This window comes from Balaenoptera physalus (assembly GCF_965194825.1).
Source record: "Balaenoptera physalus genome assembly, chromosome: 9".
Taxonomy (NCBI): domain Eukaryota; kingdom Metazoa; phylum Chordata; class Mammalia; order Artiodactyla; family Balaenopteridae; genus Balaenoptera; species Balaenoptera physalus.
In genome coordinates this window covers 11805759-11824237 of record NC_138888.1, presented here as the reverse complement: position 1 = coordinate 11824237, position 18479 = coordinate 11805759, and the positions used below count along the sequence as shown (strand labels likewise).

The 18479-nt window shown below is 40.9% G+C and overlaps 1 protein-coding gene and 1 long non-coding RNA gene across 2 annotated transcripts in view; both read right to left on the bottom strand.

Moving 5' to 3' along the window:
* LOC309667022 overlaps window positions 1-18479 on the bottom strand; it is a 398987-nt gene that overhangs the window by 300422 nt on the left and 80086 nt on the right. The window lies entirely within an intron of this gene.
* NOX3 (NADPH oxidase 3) overlaps window positions 1-18479 on the bottom strand; it is a 69045-nt gene that overhangs the window by 30662 nt on the left and 19904 nt on the right. The window contains 3 exon segments of the mRNA XM_082475053.1: window positions 5234-5396; window positions 11729-11982; window positions 13897-13989. Coding sequence (XP_082331179.1) covers window positions 5234-5396; window positions 11729-11982; window positions 13897-13989 — 510 coding nt within the window.

Below are 18479 nucleotides of genomic sequence, written 5' to 3'. Positions count from 1 at the left end.
GTCTTTTGAGGCTGCCCAGTGAAAGGTGAGAAGCACGTGTGTCTCCTGGAGACGCAAGCTGGCCTCATGTTCCCTGGTTCAATTTATCAGGACACTCTCAGCGGTTACCAGAGATGATCAATTCCAGGAGTAGCCAGGGCGCCAGGGTGAGGGAAAGTGAAAGTAAATAATTTCTCAAAACAGATTAAATTAAATGCATTTTTCATTCATTAGAAAAGGGAGCAGCCCTCCTTTGTTTTATTAATATATTTAAGGAGAGTATGGATTTTTGCCTTTCTTGGCCTCTTTGCCTTGTTCCCACCGGCCCATGCTGTCTTTTTATTTGAATTATCTGTTTATTATATTAGGTTAAGAACCCAAAGGCCATTCTGCGCGGGACACACTATAAATACTCATTATCACGGTTATGTATTATTGAGCTGATGAAGGAAGACAATTTATGAAGAAATTAGGTTATCTCAGTTTTTCTAGAATCTATTTTATTATCATCTGAAGATTACATATGCAGTTAAGAAAATGAACCAAATCATCCAGCTGGCCGTTCTCTCGGTTCTGACTGCACGGCTGTGATATTAGGAGAACTAAAATGTGGAGGCCAATACATTTATGTCAGCAATCTGCACCCCCCTCCCGGTTTGTACACACCTATTTCCATTCATCATTTTGACAGTTTGCACAAGCAAACTGTCCTAACTTTTTTCAAGAGCTCTTTTCACAAATTGAGTGTGATGTAGAATTAATCATCCCCGTTAGGCAGGAGTTGGGGGGACATTCATCCCCAAGGGGCATTTTAACCCTCAGCTTCCTCCGTACTGTATCAGAGGGATGTCCCAGCCGCTCACACCCCCTTCCTTCATCCCAAAAGACCGCTGTGTTCTCATTTGCCTCCAACTAAGTGAAGTTTGGCTCTTACTCTTGGGTTGGAAATATCCCTTTAATATATTACAACTTTTTCCCATTTTCTTCACAGCAGGGCATCATTATATTTATCGTTATTTTGCCTTCTTGGGAAGTCTCCTCCTAACCACTTCTCTCTCTTCCTCTGCCCCTCTTCCCCACTATCTTTAATAATAACACATAGCTAGAAAAAATTTGAAAAACGCCAGCTTCAAACAGAAAGTGCTACATATGACCCCAAAGAAGATGCAGGAGTCCTATTGGATATCCTTTTGCATTTTACTTAGAAGTGTTCTAGAATAATGTGGCAGAGGAGAAGGATAAAGAGATGTAGTTTGCAGTGGTCACAACTAAGAAAACTTTGGTGCAAATTTTTTACTCTAGACTTGCAATATAAGGCTTGTTTGTAAAAACGACTGCCTTTATGCCAACTTTTACACAGGAGGGAGAAAATCCCAACCAATTGCAGTTAACTATTTAAGCTTAAAATTCCAGCTCTGAACCTCTATGCTGTTTTCTCCCCCTTTCCTTGTGGCAGAAAAGAACACTCTGAAGACTATAGCCCACATCTATAATTGTGAAGATGCTGTTAGATAAGAATGTACTGCTTTGCTCTCCCGCACTTAAAAAATTATAGAGATGCTGACAGTTTAGTGGAAGGGGTAGTATTTATATCTCAAAAGCATGTGGGTGGCCCTGACAAATATTAGTTACATAAGCCTAATGTAGCTGTACTCAAATAAACACAGAATTGCTTTAAAACAGAGAAATTTCCTAAGCTTTTTCTCAAGCATGCAGATTCTGAGGAAGTGGATGTCAAGTGTGATTTTCAGCCTGAACTTTCTGTAGCATGAAACCTCACTTCTTTCATAAAAGAGCTTTGAAACCAGAAACACAGGCTCCTGTCCTGACTCAGTGGCTAGCCAGGTAGGGACTTTGGACAAATCACTTCCCACTCTAAGTATTGCCCTATGCAAAACTGGGAGGTCAAGCCCTTTCAATTTTGTGATTCCACGCTTTTAGCTTCTTTTCTCCCATATACTATAACTCCTGCCTTTATTTTCAGTTGAGGGTTGTCTCAATATTACCCCCAATTTTTATAAGTCATGAAAACATTGTGTTTTATTTCCAATTCTATGATTTCTGTTCTTTGGACTAAAGATCAAAGCCCCTGTTTTATACTGTTGTGGTAACTCCGTAGCCCTCCCATTGAAACAGCTTTGAGAAAACCCATAAACAGCCCAGGAATAACAATGAAATGGTGAGAGAGAAGGTGGTATTAATATTCTATGGGTTCCAATATGGACTTTAAGATTTTGTGGATTCTTAGAAGAATTTTCCTATTTGTGATAAAATAATTGGAATGTATTATTTTAATTATAAAGTTGCTGAACTAATAGTCTTTTGTTTAAATTTAAAAAAAATTAATCTTAGTAAACTAGAATTTTGCAGAAAATTGTGCAGAAGCCATTTGTTAATTCTTTTGGCCAGGTGGACACTTATTCACTCATTGATTTATTCAAAATTTATAGTGTGTGTGCATATATAAATATATATCTCTCTAATAATGGAGATACCGAGAAAAGCCACGCTCAAGGAGCTCAGAATCTGTTAAGGGAAATAAAGTACTTTGTGAACGTTAAAACAAAAAAGAAGGATAAATGATATAAAAGCAGAACAGCACAGGGGTAATGGATGTTGAGAGAAGGGTCAGGTATTGCGAGTCTGGTGAGAGGAGAGTGATAGGCTTTTCAGTCAGTACGAGCGGGGCGTGGCATATAGTAGGTGCTGCATAAATACTCATTGAGTGAATAAGTGAATGAAAGTGAGACACACAATTCCATCACCATCTCCATGTGAAGCATAATGTGACCTTTTGTACAGTGAGAACCATGAAGCAATGAGCTGCTGCTATAAGTGGGTCTGACTTGGTAGACAGCAAGAGGAAAGAGCTTACAGAGATGGGGAAATCAACATAAACCATAACAAAGCTTTGCAGTGGGGTCCAAATGTATGAAACAGTGTCTGTTTTGCTTGCTTTGTGCCCTAGACTGAATGTTTGTGCCCCCTGCCCCAAATTCACATATTGAAATCTAATCCCCAGTGTGATGGTATTTGGAGGTGGGGAGTTTGGGAGGTGATTAGGTCATAAGGGTGGAGCCCTCTTGAATTGGATTAGTGCCCATCAGTGTCCAAAAAACTTGCCCTCTTTTGCAGTGGGAAGTTAGAGCTAGAAGATGACCGTCCATAAAGCAGGAAGTGGGCTCTCATCAGATACCAAGTCTGATGCCGGTGCATTGACCTTGGACTTCCCAGCCTCCAGAACTGTAAGAAATACATTTCTGTTGTATGTATGGTATACCACCCCATCTATGGTATTTTGCTATAGCAGCCCGAACAGACTAAAACACTTGGTTAATCTTATTGCAGTATAAAGAAAAGAAGATGGGATTTAGCTTAAGAAGAACCAGGATTCAAACTCTCATTCTGATATTTACTAGCTCTCTGTGCTTCTGTTTCCTCACTGGTAATCTGAGGATACTACTTATCTGAAAGAGGTATTATAACAATTCAATGATATGATTCTATCATTCCTATTAGCTTAGTGATCCAGCTTCAGTTTTCTCATCTGTAAAATGGGTAAGTGGTAAGTAAAGATGATGTGAGATAGTATGTGTGAAATGCCTAACTCCCTGCCTTCTAGGTAGTCAATGATTGATTAATCTAGGCTATTAGTATTAGTAGTAGTACTAGTAATCTATTTATATCTTTGGCAGATATATTAATGCACATTTAATATAATCTCATACACACTTACACAGTAATGTTTCTACATTATTTATTTGTCTTATTTGGTATTAAAACTGCCTGATGGATATGGACCCTTATTTCTCCATCGTGTATATCAGGAAACCTAGCTCCGAGAGGTGAACTGGTGCACTCAGGGTGATGCTTCTAGGGAGGGTGGAATCAGGCTGAGGTAGATTCTCTGACCAGGAATCCCACAGTCTTCCTACAAGACAGTAGGTGGAAGCCATGTCTACCATGTGTTGGTTATGTCAAACCAGAGAGCCAGATGCACCTGAGTTCGAACCCTGATTTTTGCCTTTCATTAACAGTGTATTTTCAGGGAAGTGACTTTAGTCTCTCTAAAGCTTCAGAGTCCTAATTTGGAAAACAGAGCTTGTGCTATCTACTTTCTAAGGCTGTTGGGAAGATTATAAAAATAAAATGAAAAAACATATGTCAAGCGCCTGTCACTTGGAAACTCATGAAGTGATAGCTAATTTTACTCTAATTTCTTGGCTGAGAAAGCCCCACCTGTAGAGATCTTCCCTTCTGGCCTTGCCCCAGTGCTTCACAAAGTGCCATTTCTTAAAGAATGATAGATGAAGAAAGTTTCCATGGCTAAATATGCTTGGGAAGGGTGGGTGAAATGAAACTGAATGAGGTTCTTTTCTGCAGAACTTATTTAATAGGCTAATAGAAGATGTGAAGCTTCTAAAGGGGGATTTGTGACAGCATTTCTGAAATCATTTCACTACACAATTCTCTTTAGTGGACCCTCTCATATGACTAACGTCCCATAGACATGCTGACCTAATCAAGCATCTTCCTGGGATAGACGAGGAAACTGCAGCCAAAGTGTCAATCAGAGAAGTGGCAGAACCAGGACCAGAACCAAGTTGGCCTGACGTCCTTGGCCCTCCTGAGTTGACACCATTTAGTGTTAGCATGGCTCCCTTTCTCCTGCTGCTCTAGTGTCTGCTGCTATCTTAAGAGGGTTCAAACATGGGATGCACAAAGGGAACAAGGGAACCATGGAGGCAGCTAGTCAGAGAACATACAAGAAATGACAAAAAGGAGATTTGGAGCTGGATGGCAACACCAGGCAAGCAGACAAATGAATCCCAACTGTGGCATTTTTGCTTCTCAATTAAGACCCTGAGTCCATGAGTTGAAGATATTGAATCGTACACTTGCAACCACAGTATCAAGCTCGAGTCTAAGGCTGCCTGTTAATAGTACTCACTGCAGCCCGGTCACATAGCCATTTGCAGCCTGTCCATATTTTACTGACATGAGCAATTACATGTCCTGTCATGGCAATGAAGCAATAAAATTTATGTCTTGTCATCTTTAACAAGATTAGACATAACCCTTCTCATAAATGTAATACTGAATGGAGATTTTTAAGAACATAAGTATAGTTAAGGATCCTTGAGTTTATCCCTCGTAGTTAATTAAAACCCTCCCCAGGAATCGGCAGATGACAGATAGAAGGATGTGGAAGCTTTGAATTCATGGAAGGGTAAGCTGGTGATATTTTCCATACCTTGCTCAGTTTCCACTGGGTTTGTGACTCACAGCATTGGTACCAGATAGATTTCAGAAGAGCGGCAAAGGGAGTGACCCCTATTCCCGTGGCAATGCACATGCTCACTGGATAGTGAAACACATCTGTCAGTGCAGCTCCGAACGGCCCGTCCACCGCCAGCCTGCAATCACAAAGTGTGCCGTTGACGTTCAGAACACTCCACTCTTGAAAACAAAGCCGTCCTAGACCAGTGCTTTGTATGGGATGTGTTAGCAAATGTGTGCAGGGAAGTTGGCTCTGTGCTTGAGAATGCCCTATTTGGACGCACGTAGTGTAGGGATATGGTGGCCAGCCTTATGGCACAGCTCTTTTTTACAGTTCTTAAGAGTTTGTTTTGCCTTCAAGCATCATGAAGATTGGTAGAAGATGCCTTTTCTTTTCCTTTTTTTTTCCCATCTGCCCTCAGAGGGAAAAAACAGAATCATCAAGGTGGCTTAGAAGGCTTATCTGTCCTTTTACTAATACAATTCTCCCCGTTCCCACCTCTTCGTATGTTTATATAATTTTAGTCTAATGGAAGCCATTCATTTGGAATAAACATAATTTTGGAATAATTTGTCAGTTGTGGGGAATTTCTAAAACTCATTATTTTAGATTATGCGAACTCAAAAATCTGTGATAATTAGGCCAGGGGCTGCACTGATGTTTTGTCTTTGCTTAGCAAATTTTTCTTTATAAGGATAAGGCATATTCATTGAATAAGTGCAATTGTCTTTTTTAACTTGGTCCTAAATGGACTGGCCCCGGATTCTGCTCCATCTCTCATGGCCAGTTCTCCACACTGGCTTTTCTTTTGTTTCTTAACGTACACAGGACCCTGTTTGGCTAAGGGGCCTTTGCACGTGATAATCCAACTAATCACTTGGAACGCTCTGCCCCAAGTTCTCTCCTATCCTCTTATTTGGTTCATAGTTACCCTTCCATTAGGTCTTATCCCAATTATCATTTCCCTGGGGAAGTCTTCATAGATTTCTTAGACTAGGTTAAGTCCCCTCTTAGATAATTTATAACACCATGCATCTCTCCTCTGTAGTCCTTATCACAGTTGTAATTTTATAGTTGTTTTGGGTGGTGTGTGTGTGTGTCTGTGTGTGTGTGTGTGTGACTTAATTTGTGTCTGTTTGGTCACTAGACTCTCAGGTCTGCAGAGGGAGGGACCATGTCTGTCTTTGCCCACCACTGCATCCCAGCACCTTACATGGAGTTGTTCAATAACAATTTATTGAATAAACTGTAAAGGGAATGTTTAAAATATTTCAGTCAATGGAATGTATTAAATAACCTCAACTATTCCAAAAGCACACATCTACATATGAACAAAGATATGCTAATTAAGAAGCTTCTAAGTTATTCATAACCATTCCCTAAGGAGTGTCTGTTGAAGGCACCCGAGGTTGCCCCTTTTGGGCTTACTATGTGTTCATGAAAGTTCAATTGGGTTTATTTTAAAATATTCCATATGCCAGACCTCCTAACAATTCAAATTAACTCTCCTCAAGTTAATCTTAATTAATAAGGCTTTATTACATATTGATATATGGAAATAGAAGAATAAAAATAAAAGGTCATTAATCAGAAAGGGTTAGTATCTCAGCCCACGGTAGATTCTTTTATAAATAATTAGATAAGGGGAATTGAGAGACAGAAAAAATATGAAACGGTCCACGATTAAAATGTCTTATTGTTAATTGTTTTTATAATTAGTTGTATTTGGGATTTATTTGACACTGATTCTAAAAGATAACAATTAAACCCAAAGAAGAATTGTGTCATATAATTCATAGAAATGCATAATAAACAAATTTCTACGTAATTAAAATTGAGAATCTAAGCTGGAAGCAGCAGGGGGAAATATTGAGTCCTGCCTCCTGGTTCATACAGATTCCCTCCTTTCACATCCCTGATCACTCATCACTTTCCCACGTGGAATTGTAGGGCCCTTTGTTCCATAGAGGGGCAGGGAGGGCTAAGTATTAGACAGTTTTTCCTCGTGTCTCACTGGGATCTGTCTTCTGATAACTCATGCCTTTTGCCTTCCTGAGAAACAAACCACGTGTTTTCCCTTTCCCGCCTCTCAACTCTTAAACTAGTTGATCTAGCTATCATGACACACCAATTGTTCTTTTTTGTACCAAAATATCTCCATCTCTCACAATGTTGAATTGGTTTCCTTTGCACAAATTCTCGTTTGTCAAGTTCACTCAGTTACTTCCTGTCTGATGTGGATACAGTTTCTAATAAAGCAGCTTAGAAGTGAGTCCCCTTTCCAGCAGCCACATCACCTGGCCCTTGCTGCTCCCGTCAGCAGCACCACCCACCCACCTCCTCATCAACCTCCCGTCTTGTTTCTCTGAACCTATGAACCTTACTCATCCACGATGTCCTTCCCGTGTCATCAGCACTTTCACTGTCACCTCTGTGGTAGATGACCTTTCTTATTTTGCCAATAACAATACTAGCTAACTTTTTTCTTTTTTTTACTACGCATTATGCTAAGGGCTTCATATGGACTGTCATATTTAATCCTAAACAGAACTTATGTACTATTATTTTCATCTTCATCTTACAGATGAGGAAACTGAGGCAGATGTTACATACATCCTCCAAGATCCCATGCAAAATTGGGCTTTGAACCTAGGCTGTCGGACGCTGGAACCCTTGGCTCTGGGCAGTAGATTAAATCGCTAAAAACTCTAACACAGACTCTGAGAAATTCCTCCATTTTACTTCAGAAGGTGAAGTCTTTTATCTTATTTATTTTTATTGAAGTATAGTTGATTTACATTGTTTCAGGTGTACAGCAAAGTGATCCAGTGATACACACATATATATCTATTTTTTTCATACATATATATCTATTCTTTTTCAGATTCTTTTCCGTTATAGGTTATTATAAGGTATTGAATACAGTTCCCTGTGCTATACAGTGGGTCCTTGTTGTTTGTCTCTTTTATATACAGCAGTGTGTATCTGTTAATGCGAAGTCTTTTAAAAGAGCTTGCATTGTCCTTTTCCCTGAGTTCAGAGGAAGAGCTTCCCGGCTCTTCACTAAGCTTTGCATCTCCTCTTGGGGTCCTCAGTCACTGCTTGTCTCACAGGTTCCTGGGACTGGATTAAATCCTTTCTGGCTGCAAAGCAGTGAAAAATTATGGTACTCTCCCTAAATTGTTTCGTTTAATCCAAAATTAAAACAATGTTGAGAGGTAAAATCATCGAAGGAAGTTCAATAAAATTCTGATTTGTCATGTGTTGAAGATTTAAACAAATTCTAGGTTTTGGGGGGTTTCGTATGCCTACACATATATAGAGGCAGAGGTCAAACAAAGTTAACAAATGAAGGGAAGCTGCACTGTGTACAACGACTCATTTTTATTCACTCGGTAAATATTTATTGAGTGCCAGCTGAGAGTTAGGGCCTGTTCTGGGCACTGGGGACAACAAAGTGAATCAAAGAGATAAAGTCCCCATTCTCGTGTGGGGAGATAAATGGTAAACAAATAAACAACCAGGTATTTAGTGTGTCAGGTGGAGAGGAAGAAAGTAAGGCGCGGGGCACGGTGACCAAGACGAGTGTGCAGTGTCTGTCAGGGTTGCTGGATCACAGGAAACGGGAAGGGAAGGCCTCAATAGGAGACATTAGAGCAGAGACCTGGGGGTAGTGAGGGGGCGGCCAAGCAGAGACGGGGGGAAGAGTGTGCCAGGGAGAGGGAGCTGCAGTGGCAAAGGCACTGAGGAGAGTGTGCTCGGTGTGGGAGGGAAGCAAGAGGCTGGAAGAATGGCTGAGTGAGCGAGGGAGCAGGAGGTAGGGCAGGGGTGCCCAGGGAGGTCTGGGGGCCAGATCATGTCAGGCCTTGCGCTGAAGATGCACCCTGGAGATGAAAGCATGCCAAATATCATACGATATTAGGTGGAACCCTAAGAAAAAGATACAAATGAACTTATATACAAAACAGAAATAGACCCACAGGCATAGAAAACAAACATATGGTTACCAAAGGGGAAAGTGGGGGAGGGATAAATTAGGAGGTTGGGATTGACATGTACACACTACTGTATATAAAATAGATAACCAACAAGGACCTACTGTATAGCACAGGGAACTGTACACAATATTTTGTAATAATCTCTAAGGGGAAAGAATCTGAAAAAAAGAGGTATATGTATACATGTATAACTGAATCACTTTGCTGTACACCTGAAACTAACACAACATTGTAAATCAACTCTACTTCAATAAAACAAAAAAAAAGAAAGCATAACGACTGCGGAGAAACACTTCCCAAGCTCTTGTTGGGGGACTGGCTGAAATGAGAGCTGGTTTGTGAAGAGGAAGGTTGGTCGATAGGCCAGACAACTGTATACACTCAGAGCAAAAACCAGACCAGCAAATAGGATGAAGGTATCCACCTTGGCAATGCCAAGGGAGGGCTGGGACCTGTGTGTGTGCGTGCGTGTGCGTGTGCGTATGTGTGTTTACTTTCATTCCTGATTTTAAGCATTCACACTACACTCTGAACCTCAGAATTCTGTTACATGGCTTCCTTTCCATGATAAAAAGGATAAGGTCTTAATGGAATAGTCAGATGTTGTCTTGTGACTTGGGGCTCTAGTCTGAACAGATGATGTTTGTACTTGGTTTATCATCACACTGCTCTTTAGCACCAGTGTTTGAAATGAAGACTGTGGCTCTTCCTGCCCACTCAACACAAGCAAGCCCAGGGCTACACGGTCACAGTTCAGTGTCCCACAGGAAGACAGAGGAGGGACAATAAGCTGAGTAGATTCTGTGCCTTAAATTTATTCTGGTGCCTAGTTTACCACCGGTAAATATTTGTTAAATTAAATGAGTTGAAGCGGCCATATTGGGTCCAGGTATTCATTCCTCATCAAATATTTACTCTGTATCCACTACGTGTCAGACACTGCTCTAGGCATGGGACGTATAGAGGAGGACAACCTCTTGCCCTTAGGAAGTTCCATTCTAAGTGTGTCCTTACTGGGTTCACCACCCGAAGTCTTGTAGCCGTGGCCACTGCTTGGCAGTTCCTGATACCCTCCAAGGATGGCGGAAGAGGGGATGTCTTGATGCTTCTTTTGAAATACCAAATTCCTTCACAAAGTTTTTCTCAACATTTTTTTGTGTGTGTCCCTGTTTTTCTGGGTCCCGAAACATGGGCTTTGAGTGCTTATTGGGTAATCCTGCAGCAAGAGTGGGAATCGATTCTAAGCCATTGTTTACTAAAAGGAGCCAAGGACACTGGGACTTCTGTCACATGTCCAGCTTTTTCTGAATAGGATGTTGTTTTGGATTCAATTGTTTAGCCCAGTTGATATGTTGAAATTCTATCTTAGGATGTGACCTTATTTGGAAATAGGATTGTTGCAGAAGTAATCAGGTTAAGATGAGGTCATTCAGGAAGATGGGCCCTTAATCCAGTATGACTGGTGTCTTTGCAAGAAGGGATCACAGAAACACAGAGACACAGACACAAGAGGGGAGAACAACATGTAATGACAGACGCAGAGATTGGACTGTCACAGCCGCAGCCTCGGAATGCCAAGGATGGCTGGCAAACCACCAGGAGCTGGGAGGAGCTAAGGAAGAATTCCTCCCCACAGCTTTCAGAGGGAGCACGGCCCTGCTGACACCTAGATTTCAGACCTGCAGTCTCCAGAACTGTGAGAGAATACATTTCTGTTGCTTTAAGCCCCTTGGTTCATGGTACTTTGTTACGACAACTCTAGGAAACTACAGATGGTATCAGTGTTCTTCCACTTTCTCAGGTCTACCCATCTTCCTTGTAGCAAAGTTAAATCATTTGTTTGCACACCAGTGTTGGTCTCAGAAGTCCTAGAGAATGGAGGCAATGTTTTGCCATCTTTGTATTTCTGGCACACAGTGGAGGTTAATTAATGCTTTTTGCAATCACACATGTGGGACTGACAATGCACAACACCACTAACTTTCTTGATTCTCAGATTACTTTGTCATTTTCTGAGCTTTAGTCTAATTGTTTAGCTCTTTCTCCAGTGTATGGAGGCTGCCAGATTAATTTGGACTGTAAAGCAGCCTTTTTACGAAGACCAAACTTTACAAATATAATTGAAAAACCTCGGATGGTGACAGTAAAAAGTTCACCGGGCTACCTTACTCATCACAAGCTGCTTATAATTCGCCAAAGTGATGTTTTGGACCTGGGAAAGCAAAATGTTTCCTCTCCCTGGATCATCACCTGTCTTCACTGAACATTTGTTTTTTAAAGAAATGTACTTGCTCCTAATGGAAATCTACTGAGTTATATTTTTTTCATAGAGATTCTCAAATTTTATAAATGGATTCAAATTTACCATACAGAATAAGATACTGCAGAAGTTGTTAGCATGTTGATGCACTAAAGGACCTTATTTTTTATAATATTCTAACTTACACATAAAAAAGAAATGGGCTCCCACCTTGGCAGGCTCCAGGGCTCCTTCAGGGCCGGTCCCTCTGCCCCAAAGGCCTTGCATAAAGCTTCTGTCCAGTCTCCTGCTGCCCGGATGTGCACACTGAAGAAGTCCTCCTGGGGGGCGGAGGTGAGGGTGAAGGGGTGCCACTCCAGCGAGGAAATGGATGGGCACTGGATCAAGACGTACTGCCCTGGTGCCATTTTAAAGTCACGCTTTTTCATGTGAAGTTCTAGCACTCCAGATGGATGGCTTACCACCTAAATCACAGCAAGAGAGTTGTTGGTTCTTTCACTCAGGTTAAATAATAAGACAATGGCCTTCATTCCATCAAAGGTTTTAATTTTTTTATATCAACTTTTCTGAGGTATAATTGACATAGACCATTCATTACGAGTTTCCAAGAATCGTTCCAACCCGGACAAGAAAGTGATGGCAACTCCAGCAAGAATGACATTGACCTCCTTCAGCGTGCTAGGTAGGAAATTTGGGCAGCTGCATCCAGGGGCAAAGTGGTGTCCAGCACGTGACTGTTTGTCCCAAGTGGCCACGATTTCGATAGCACAGTTAATTTCAGGCCCAAGAGAATATAAACTAGCATATCATCCATAGCACTTAATTATGCTTAAAGTTATCAAAATAGCCACAGAATTAACTTCGTGTTTTAAAATATAGGTCCAGTTTGTTACTATTTTCAATGATGTGCATCTTTTCCTGCTTCTTTGTGAACTAACCCTCGTATTTCTTCATTCTGAGTAAAAAACAGCCTTCATACTCTGAAATGTTTTATTCATTTGGTGTGGTTTTAGTCAAGTCTCGTCCAATCTCCTACCTAGGCTCTGAGTTTTAGATGTAAGAAAGCGTGATGCAAAGGCTATTGCTTTTTAAAGAGCTCTATAACTTGCTACTTATCAGAGACAATGAACTAATTTCCCTTCTTAGACTTCCCTCTTGTTTCCAGGCTCCCATGTCTTCTTTTGTGGCAGGAGGTATAAGGGGGCAGAATCTAGTGTCTAGATACTGTGACAGTATTTTTCCATTCAGAAGAGAATTTCACAGCATTTTAATCATTAGTTTCTCCTCTCCCTACTGATACTCGTTCTGATTCTGCTGTTAAATGGTCTCCCTAGTAACAGCTCGAGTAGATTTCCAGAAGTTTTACTGTCTGGCTCTTGATACAGCTTGATATCCTTTGGTGCTTAACTTAAAAACAGCAACAGAGAAGCAGTTTAAAACAGAAATATGAAGCAATTTCTGTGCATCTGCTTTCATGAAGACAGTTAAAGAGACAGAGTATTCTGTTAATATTGTATTAGCAAAGCTGCATGGGTTTGGTTAGCAGAGAATTTCTTTTAAGAGATTGAAACAACTAGGGGGAGAGTTTGGGGCAAGCTTTCAGTCTCCTTGGCATTTACTCTTTTTTAAAAAAATTTTTTGGCCGCACTGCGCAGCATGCCGGATCTTGGCTCCCCAACCAGGGATTGAACCCCTGCAGTAGAAGCACAGAGTCTTAACCACTGGACAGTCAGGGAAGTCCTCCTAGGCATGTATTCTTGATCTATCTGCTGAGGTCTTCCTCCAGCATGAGGTAAAAATTGGAGAGCTGTGAGGAGGGATGGCAAGATTGGAAAATATTACCACCATGCCTTCATTCCCTAGGGCAGGGCACTCCCTCTCCATTTTGAACCCCCCAGTGCCCTTTCTCCCTTTGAACCTGAGGGTGACTGTTCCCGCATCTTCCGTTTAGTGGTTCCAAGTGAGAGTGTGTGTATTTGAAAATATATGTACGTTATTTGTGCGTTTGCAACATTTGTGTTTTTATGCTGTGGAGGAAGTGATTATACTCTAAGTCACTATGATCCGTGTAAAGCATACTCAGCCCTCCTGCGTTTTCCTCCTAGAGAGACACTGAAATAAAGAGAAATACAGATGATTCCAGGGCTGTACCATAACCTTTATCAGAATTCTGTGTACCAGTCAGAGCCCTGACCCCTGTCTTCAGTAAAATTAGCCTCACTAAAAGATGCACAGGATACAAGAAATTATTAGAACAGAAGATGAGCCTCTAAATTACAGATGGTTCTGCAATAAAAATGGCAAATTAAAAACTTGGGCTAATAAAAAATTTTCATCTACACTCAGGTTTTTATTCAGACGTAAACCTACATGCGTACCTTGGTAATGACAACTTCTTGTTGAAATCGCCAGAACCTAATTATTCTTTCACACGCATACAAGACCACAGGGCCTAAAACCCATTTCCAAGCCTGCAAAGAGCAGCAGAGAGAGAGGAAAAGGAAATGAAAATAGAATCCAAATATCTTCAATTTGAACCAATCAATACGTAACACGATGGAGTTCAGACATTTTCCTTTAAGTTCGGGCCAGTTATCAACAACCAAGATATCTCCTTGTATTAAATACTATAACATTCAAGTATTCCTTGAAGTCTACAAGCTTATTTAAGAGACTAAACTCTTCTGTATTGGTTTTTATGCTTATTTGATCAATGATGCTTTTATGTAATTAGAAATAATTGCGTTTGCAAAGAAATAGAAAGCAGATTGATGTTTATCTTATATATGATAGGGTCATAAATGCTCCCAAACTCAGCCAAAGTCAAAGGCTTACAAACCACATTACTGAGTTAATAGGACATGAAAATTCAATAAAAAATGTTTCGAATAGTAATTTTTGGGGCCAACAATGCATCACAACTTGGGGGATCTGCCTAGAGCAACTCACACACCCACCCCGACACACACTCACACACGTGCGTGCAGCCAATGTTATATGGAATAAAACAAACTTAGTTTCTCAGCACTTCATTTTTTTTTGTCTTTTTTTATTGAATTTGTTACAATATTGCTTCTGTTTTATGTTTTGGTGTTTGTTTTGGCCACGAGGCATGTGGGATCACAGCTCCCCGACCAGGGATCTAACCCACACCCCCTGCATTGGAAAGCGAAGTCTTAACCACTGGAACACCAGGGAAGTCCCCAGTTCCTCAACACTTTAAATCTAGGTTTACAGAATCAGAGCAAAAGCCTCAACACTTGTCTGGAGAATTCTGACAGGGAACTTTTCCATTCTGTGTTAACCTTTTATGAGTATAATCTGCCTTACTGAGGATCAGTTTACCAGCAGGCTACTCTCGTACCATGGGTTGGGTAACAGCATTAGGTGTGTGCTTCCCCTAAAAGGGAAGGAATGGGAACTTAAAAATTTTGAAGATTTATACTAGGTTTGATATCAAACAACCTTCTGAGGCATATGATATTCTCTTTATTTGGCAGAAAAGGAAACTAAGGCTCAGCAAGATGAAACAAATTGTCCAGGGTCACAAAGGTGATAAACAAGGTACACAGTGAAGACGTGAACTGGCCTTGACCACCAGCCTGTGCTCTTCCCATGTAATCATGCTTCCTTCTGTCCAATGCTGACATTAGAAAGGGTACGTACTTTACAAACTATTAGAGATTCATTAATTCATTGAATTTTAGGATGATAAGGGTTCTTGGAAATCTAGTCTAGTTCTTCTTTTAAAGAAGAAATAACATAACGTTCTGGGAATGAGTATGAGTTGCCTAGGGACACAGAAGGAGGTCACAGAGAGCCAGGACTAGAACCCAAGCCTCCTCCTAACTTCCCCGAATTCCCTCCTTGGAATTCTAGATCCACCGACCTCACTCTTAGAATCCTAACTCAGGAACAGAAAGGGTGTCTCCTTCTCTTGAACTCAGGTATTCACTGAAACCTCACCGACTGACTCATCACCTTCCTTGTTCATTACTCCCCTATTATCCTTCTCCGTCTTTTCTGTTGACAGGTCACAAGCCCTTCAGCATCATTTTTGCTTTTGTTATCTTTCCTGTTTCTTCTAAACCTCTTTTGTTTATTTCTAGGTCTTTTTCTCACCTACATCAACCTTCTGTGCTTTTTCCCTGGGAGCCTCTTGTTTGCCTGATAAAGGCTCGATTTATGTAGGCAACACAAAGCAATTTGACCCACTTATTCTTTTCTGCCTCAGTGGGGTTCAGCAACGTGTTCAGAATAGCAGAGAGAATAAAACCTTCTGTCCACCTATGCTGTGGGTGAGGTGAGGATGATCAGAGGAAGGGATAAGGCAGGAAGGGGTAGACATGAAGGATGGGGTTGGACCAAAGCAGTGAATCCTTAGGTCTCTTATGCTCGAATGAACCAAGAAATATTTGGAGAGTTGGCTTGGATATTTACAGAAATGATAACAAGGATGCAATTCTTTCTATATGAGCTTAGAGACAGATTTGCAAAACCACTCCCATAGTTTCTATGTATTTTTACAAGTAATCTTCCACACCCATTTTAGAAAGTTTGCGACATCATACACTTCATTTTGTTGGTGTCAAGTCAGTCATGGTCTCTGCTTTTTCCATGTTGATAAAATGGAATGGATTATTTTTCTTTGTACGGTTAGTCAGGAAGGAGAATGTAAGCTATTAATCCTTGGCTCTATCTCTATCTAGTATATAAATTGCTCCAGGAGGAGAAAGCCCAGTTTAGTTACACTGTGATACTCCTGGGGCCCCTGGAATGTAGGGATGGAGGGAGAGGATGGCCAGAGATGAATACTCAAAGATATATATCCCAGCAGTGATGACCAGGATAGGCAAGAGCAAGGAGACACGGCCCAGAGCGGGAGGGGCAAGGTAGAACTTGGACTGGGTCCCAGAAGACCTGGCTTCTGGTCTTGGGGTAACCATCCCTCACCCTATGTCTTTAGGAAAATCTTGGGTTTTTTTATGTTCAAATTTTCTGTTTTATAAAATGGGAGAATTGAAGGAAATTATTATTTGGGCTCCCTCCAAGCTCTTAAATGTTTTAGTTCTACTCACAGAGATAAACACAATGTCGGGGGCATAGAGTTGTAGATAGCAGCAGAGAGCTGACAAAATGAGGAGTGGAAGGAGGCCAGAGATTCAGAATGAATGTCGAAGAGTAGAGAGGTGAAAGTTCATGGCCACAGAGTTAGGAGCTCTGGCTCCTTGATGTGATTTTGCTAGGAATGCCCTTTGTGACCATAGGTAAGAAATAAAAACTCCTTGGACCTCGATTTCTCCATCTATTAAATAAAGGGCCAGGTCTATTTAGTATCTAAGTTTCTTTAATGTTAAAAGACCTGTGGATTTTTAGCTTTATTTTTTCTTCTCTAAAAATACTCAAAAAGTCATGGTACAGTGAGTATTTTATGATAGAAATAAAACCATGTTGATTTAAAAGCTGCAGTAATGAAACTTGTTTCCTCCACTTTCACTCCTGGTTTTTCATTCCTACCAGAAATAAGAACATGCTGGCTTTGATTTTATTTTATGTATGTGCTTATGAATGGCCTCTTTTTCTAGACAATAAGATTTCCAGGAGCAGAAACCACATCCCTGAATCCTGCGTCTACTGCGATGCCAAGAATATAATAACCACTTGGCAAAAGTTTGCTGAATTGACTCTACCTCAGTTAAAGCTTTTTCCTATACCATTGACATCGTTCCCTAGTAATTTAAAAAGTGCCAGTCTTATTACTATTATTATTTGTTAATGTTGCAGTTAAATGAAATAAGGTGCTTCTTTGGCTAAGGAAGACCAGGCATCTTTTGAGATGGATTGCATGAGGAATTCTATTGAGTCTGGAGTCTTGCATGTGTCTGTGAGTTTGGGTAGAAAGGGGGAGTGAGTCAAGTGGGGGAAAAGGGGATTGCAAAGTATAACTGTTTCCTTCGATCAGTTCAGTTTACATGAGGTGATGTACAAAGCATCCTTAGCTCTACCATGGGAGTCGTACACCCCTAAAGGTGAACTGATAAATACTCTATTGAGAAAAGCACCACGAAAATGCACCGAGTTAAGAGAGGCAAAGAGGAAGAGATGGATTCCTGCAAAGACGGGGTAGGTGTGGTGCAGTGAAGCGAGGGCACTTGTCCTTGGGATGCCTTTTGGATTCAGTGTCTCTAAGACATCAGAGAGAACACCGTACAGCTCAGCCAAGCGGTAATTGCAGAGCCCACACACGCTTTGAATCAGGATCCATTAAAAATAATGGGAAAGAGTGACAACATGAGTTTGGGTGTGCAAGGAAATATAGCAGGGGAGAGTGAACAGAGAGGTGGGTACGTTCCCCCCTTTTCATGATAGTGAATGTCAGCATACACGGCTGGGAGCAGGCTCTAGTCTGTATTCATGAGGTGTGGGAGAGTATTGATTTTTTTATGGAGACACTGTAGCTGAACATTTTAGAGAGGCAATCATGTTCCTCATTAATATGCAGGCTGGGTAGTGGCTCCCGATGGTTGGGTTTAAGGCAGAGACAATCTATACCGGCCATTAAAAGAACCACAGTCTAATGGACACATCTATTCTACTTCTCTCGGTTTTAAACATTCTTCCTAGCTGTTTCCACTCTTAAAAACCAGCGCTTAATTTAACAGAGTTAAGGATTTTCGAAAAAGTCAATCATTATATTCTTCATATGCTGATAACAGAATTTCCCGAATCCTCACCATTTATATACTGAAAACTATCTTCCCATTGTTTAATGATACATATTTTTTGGTACTTGTTTCCTCCTTGTTTTAATCTGCTGGCTTCATTTCCTTTCCTTCATGCATTACCCAGCTGCCCCAAGGTTTGCATTGTTCTATAAGACCTGTGAGGATACCAAAGAGAATTACTATTTCTATTTATCTACGCCACCAAGTGTCATGCTTACAGCATACCCTGGAAATTT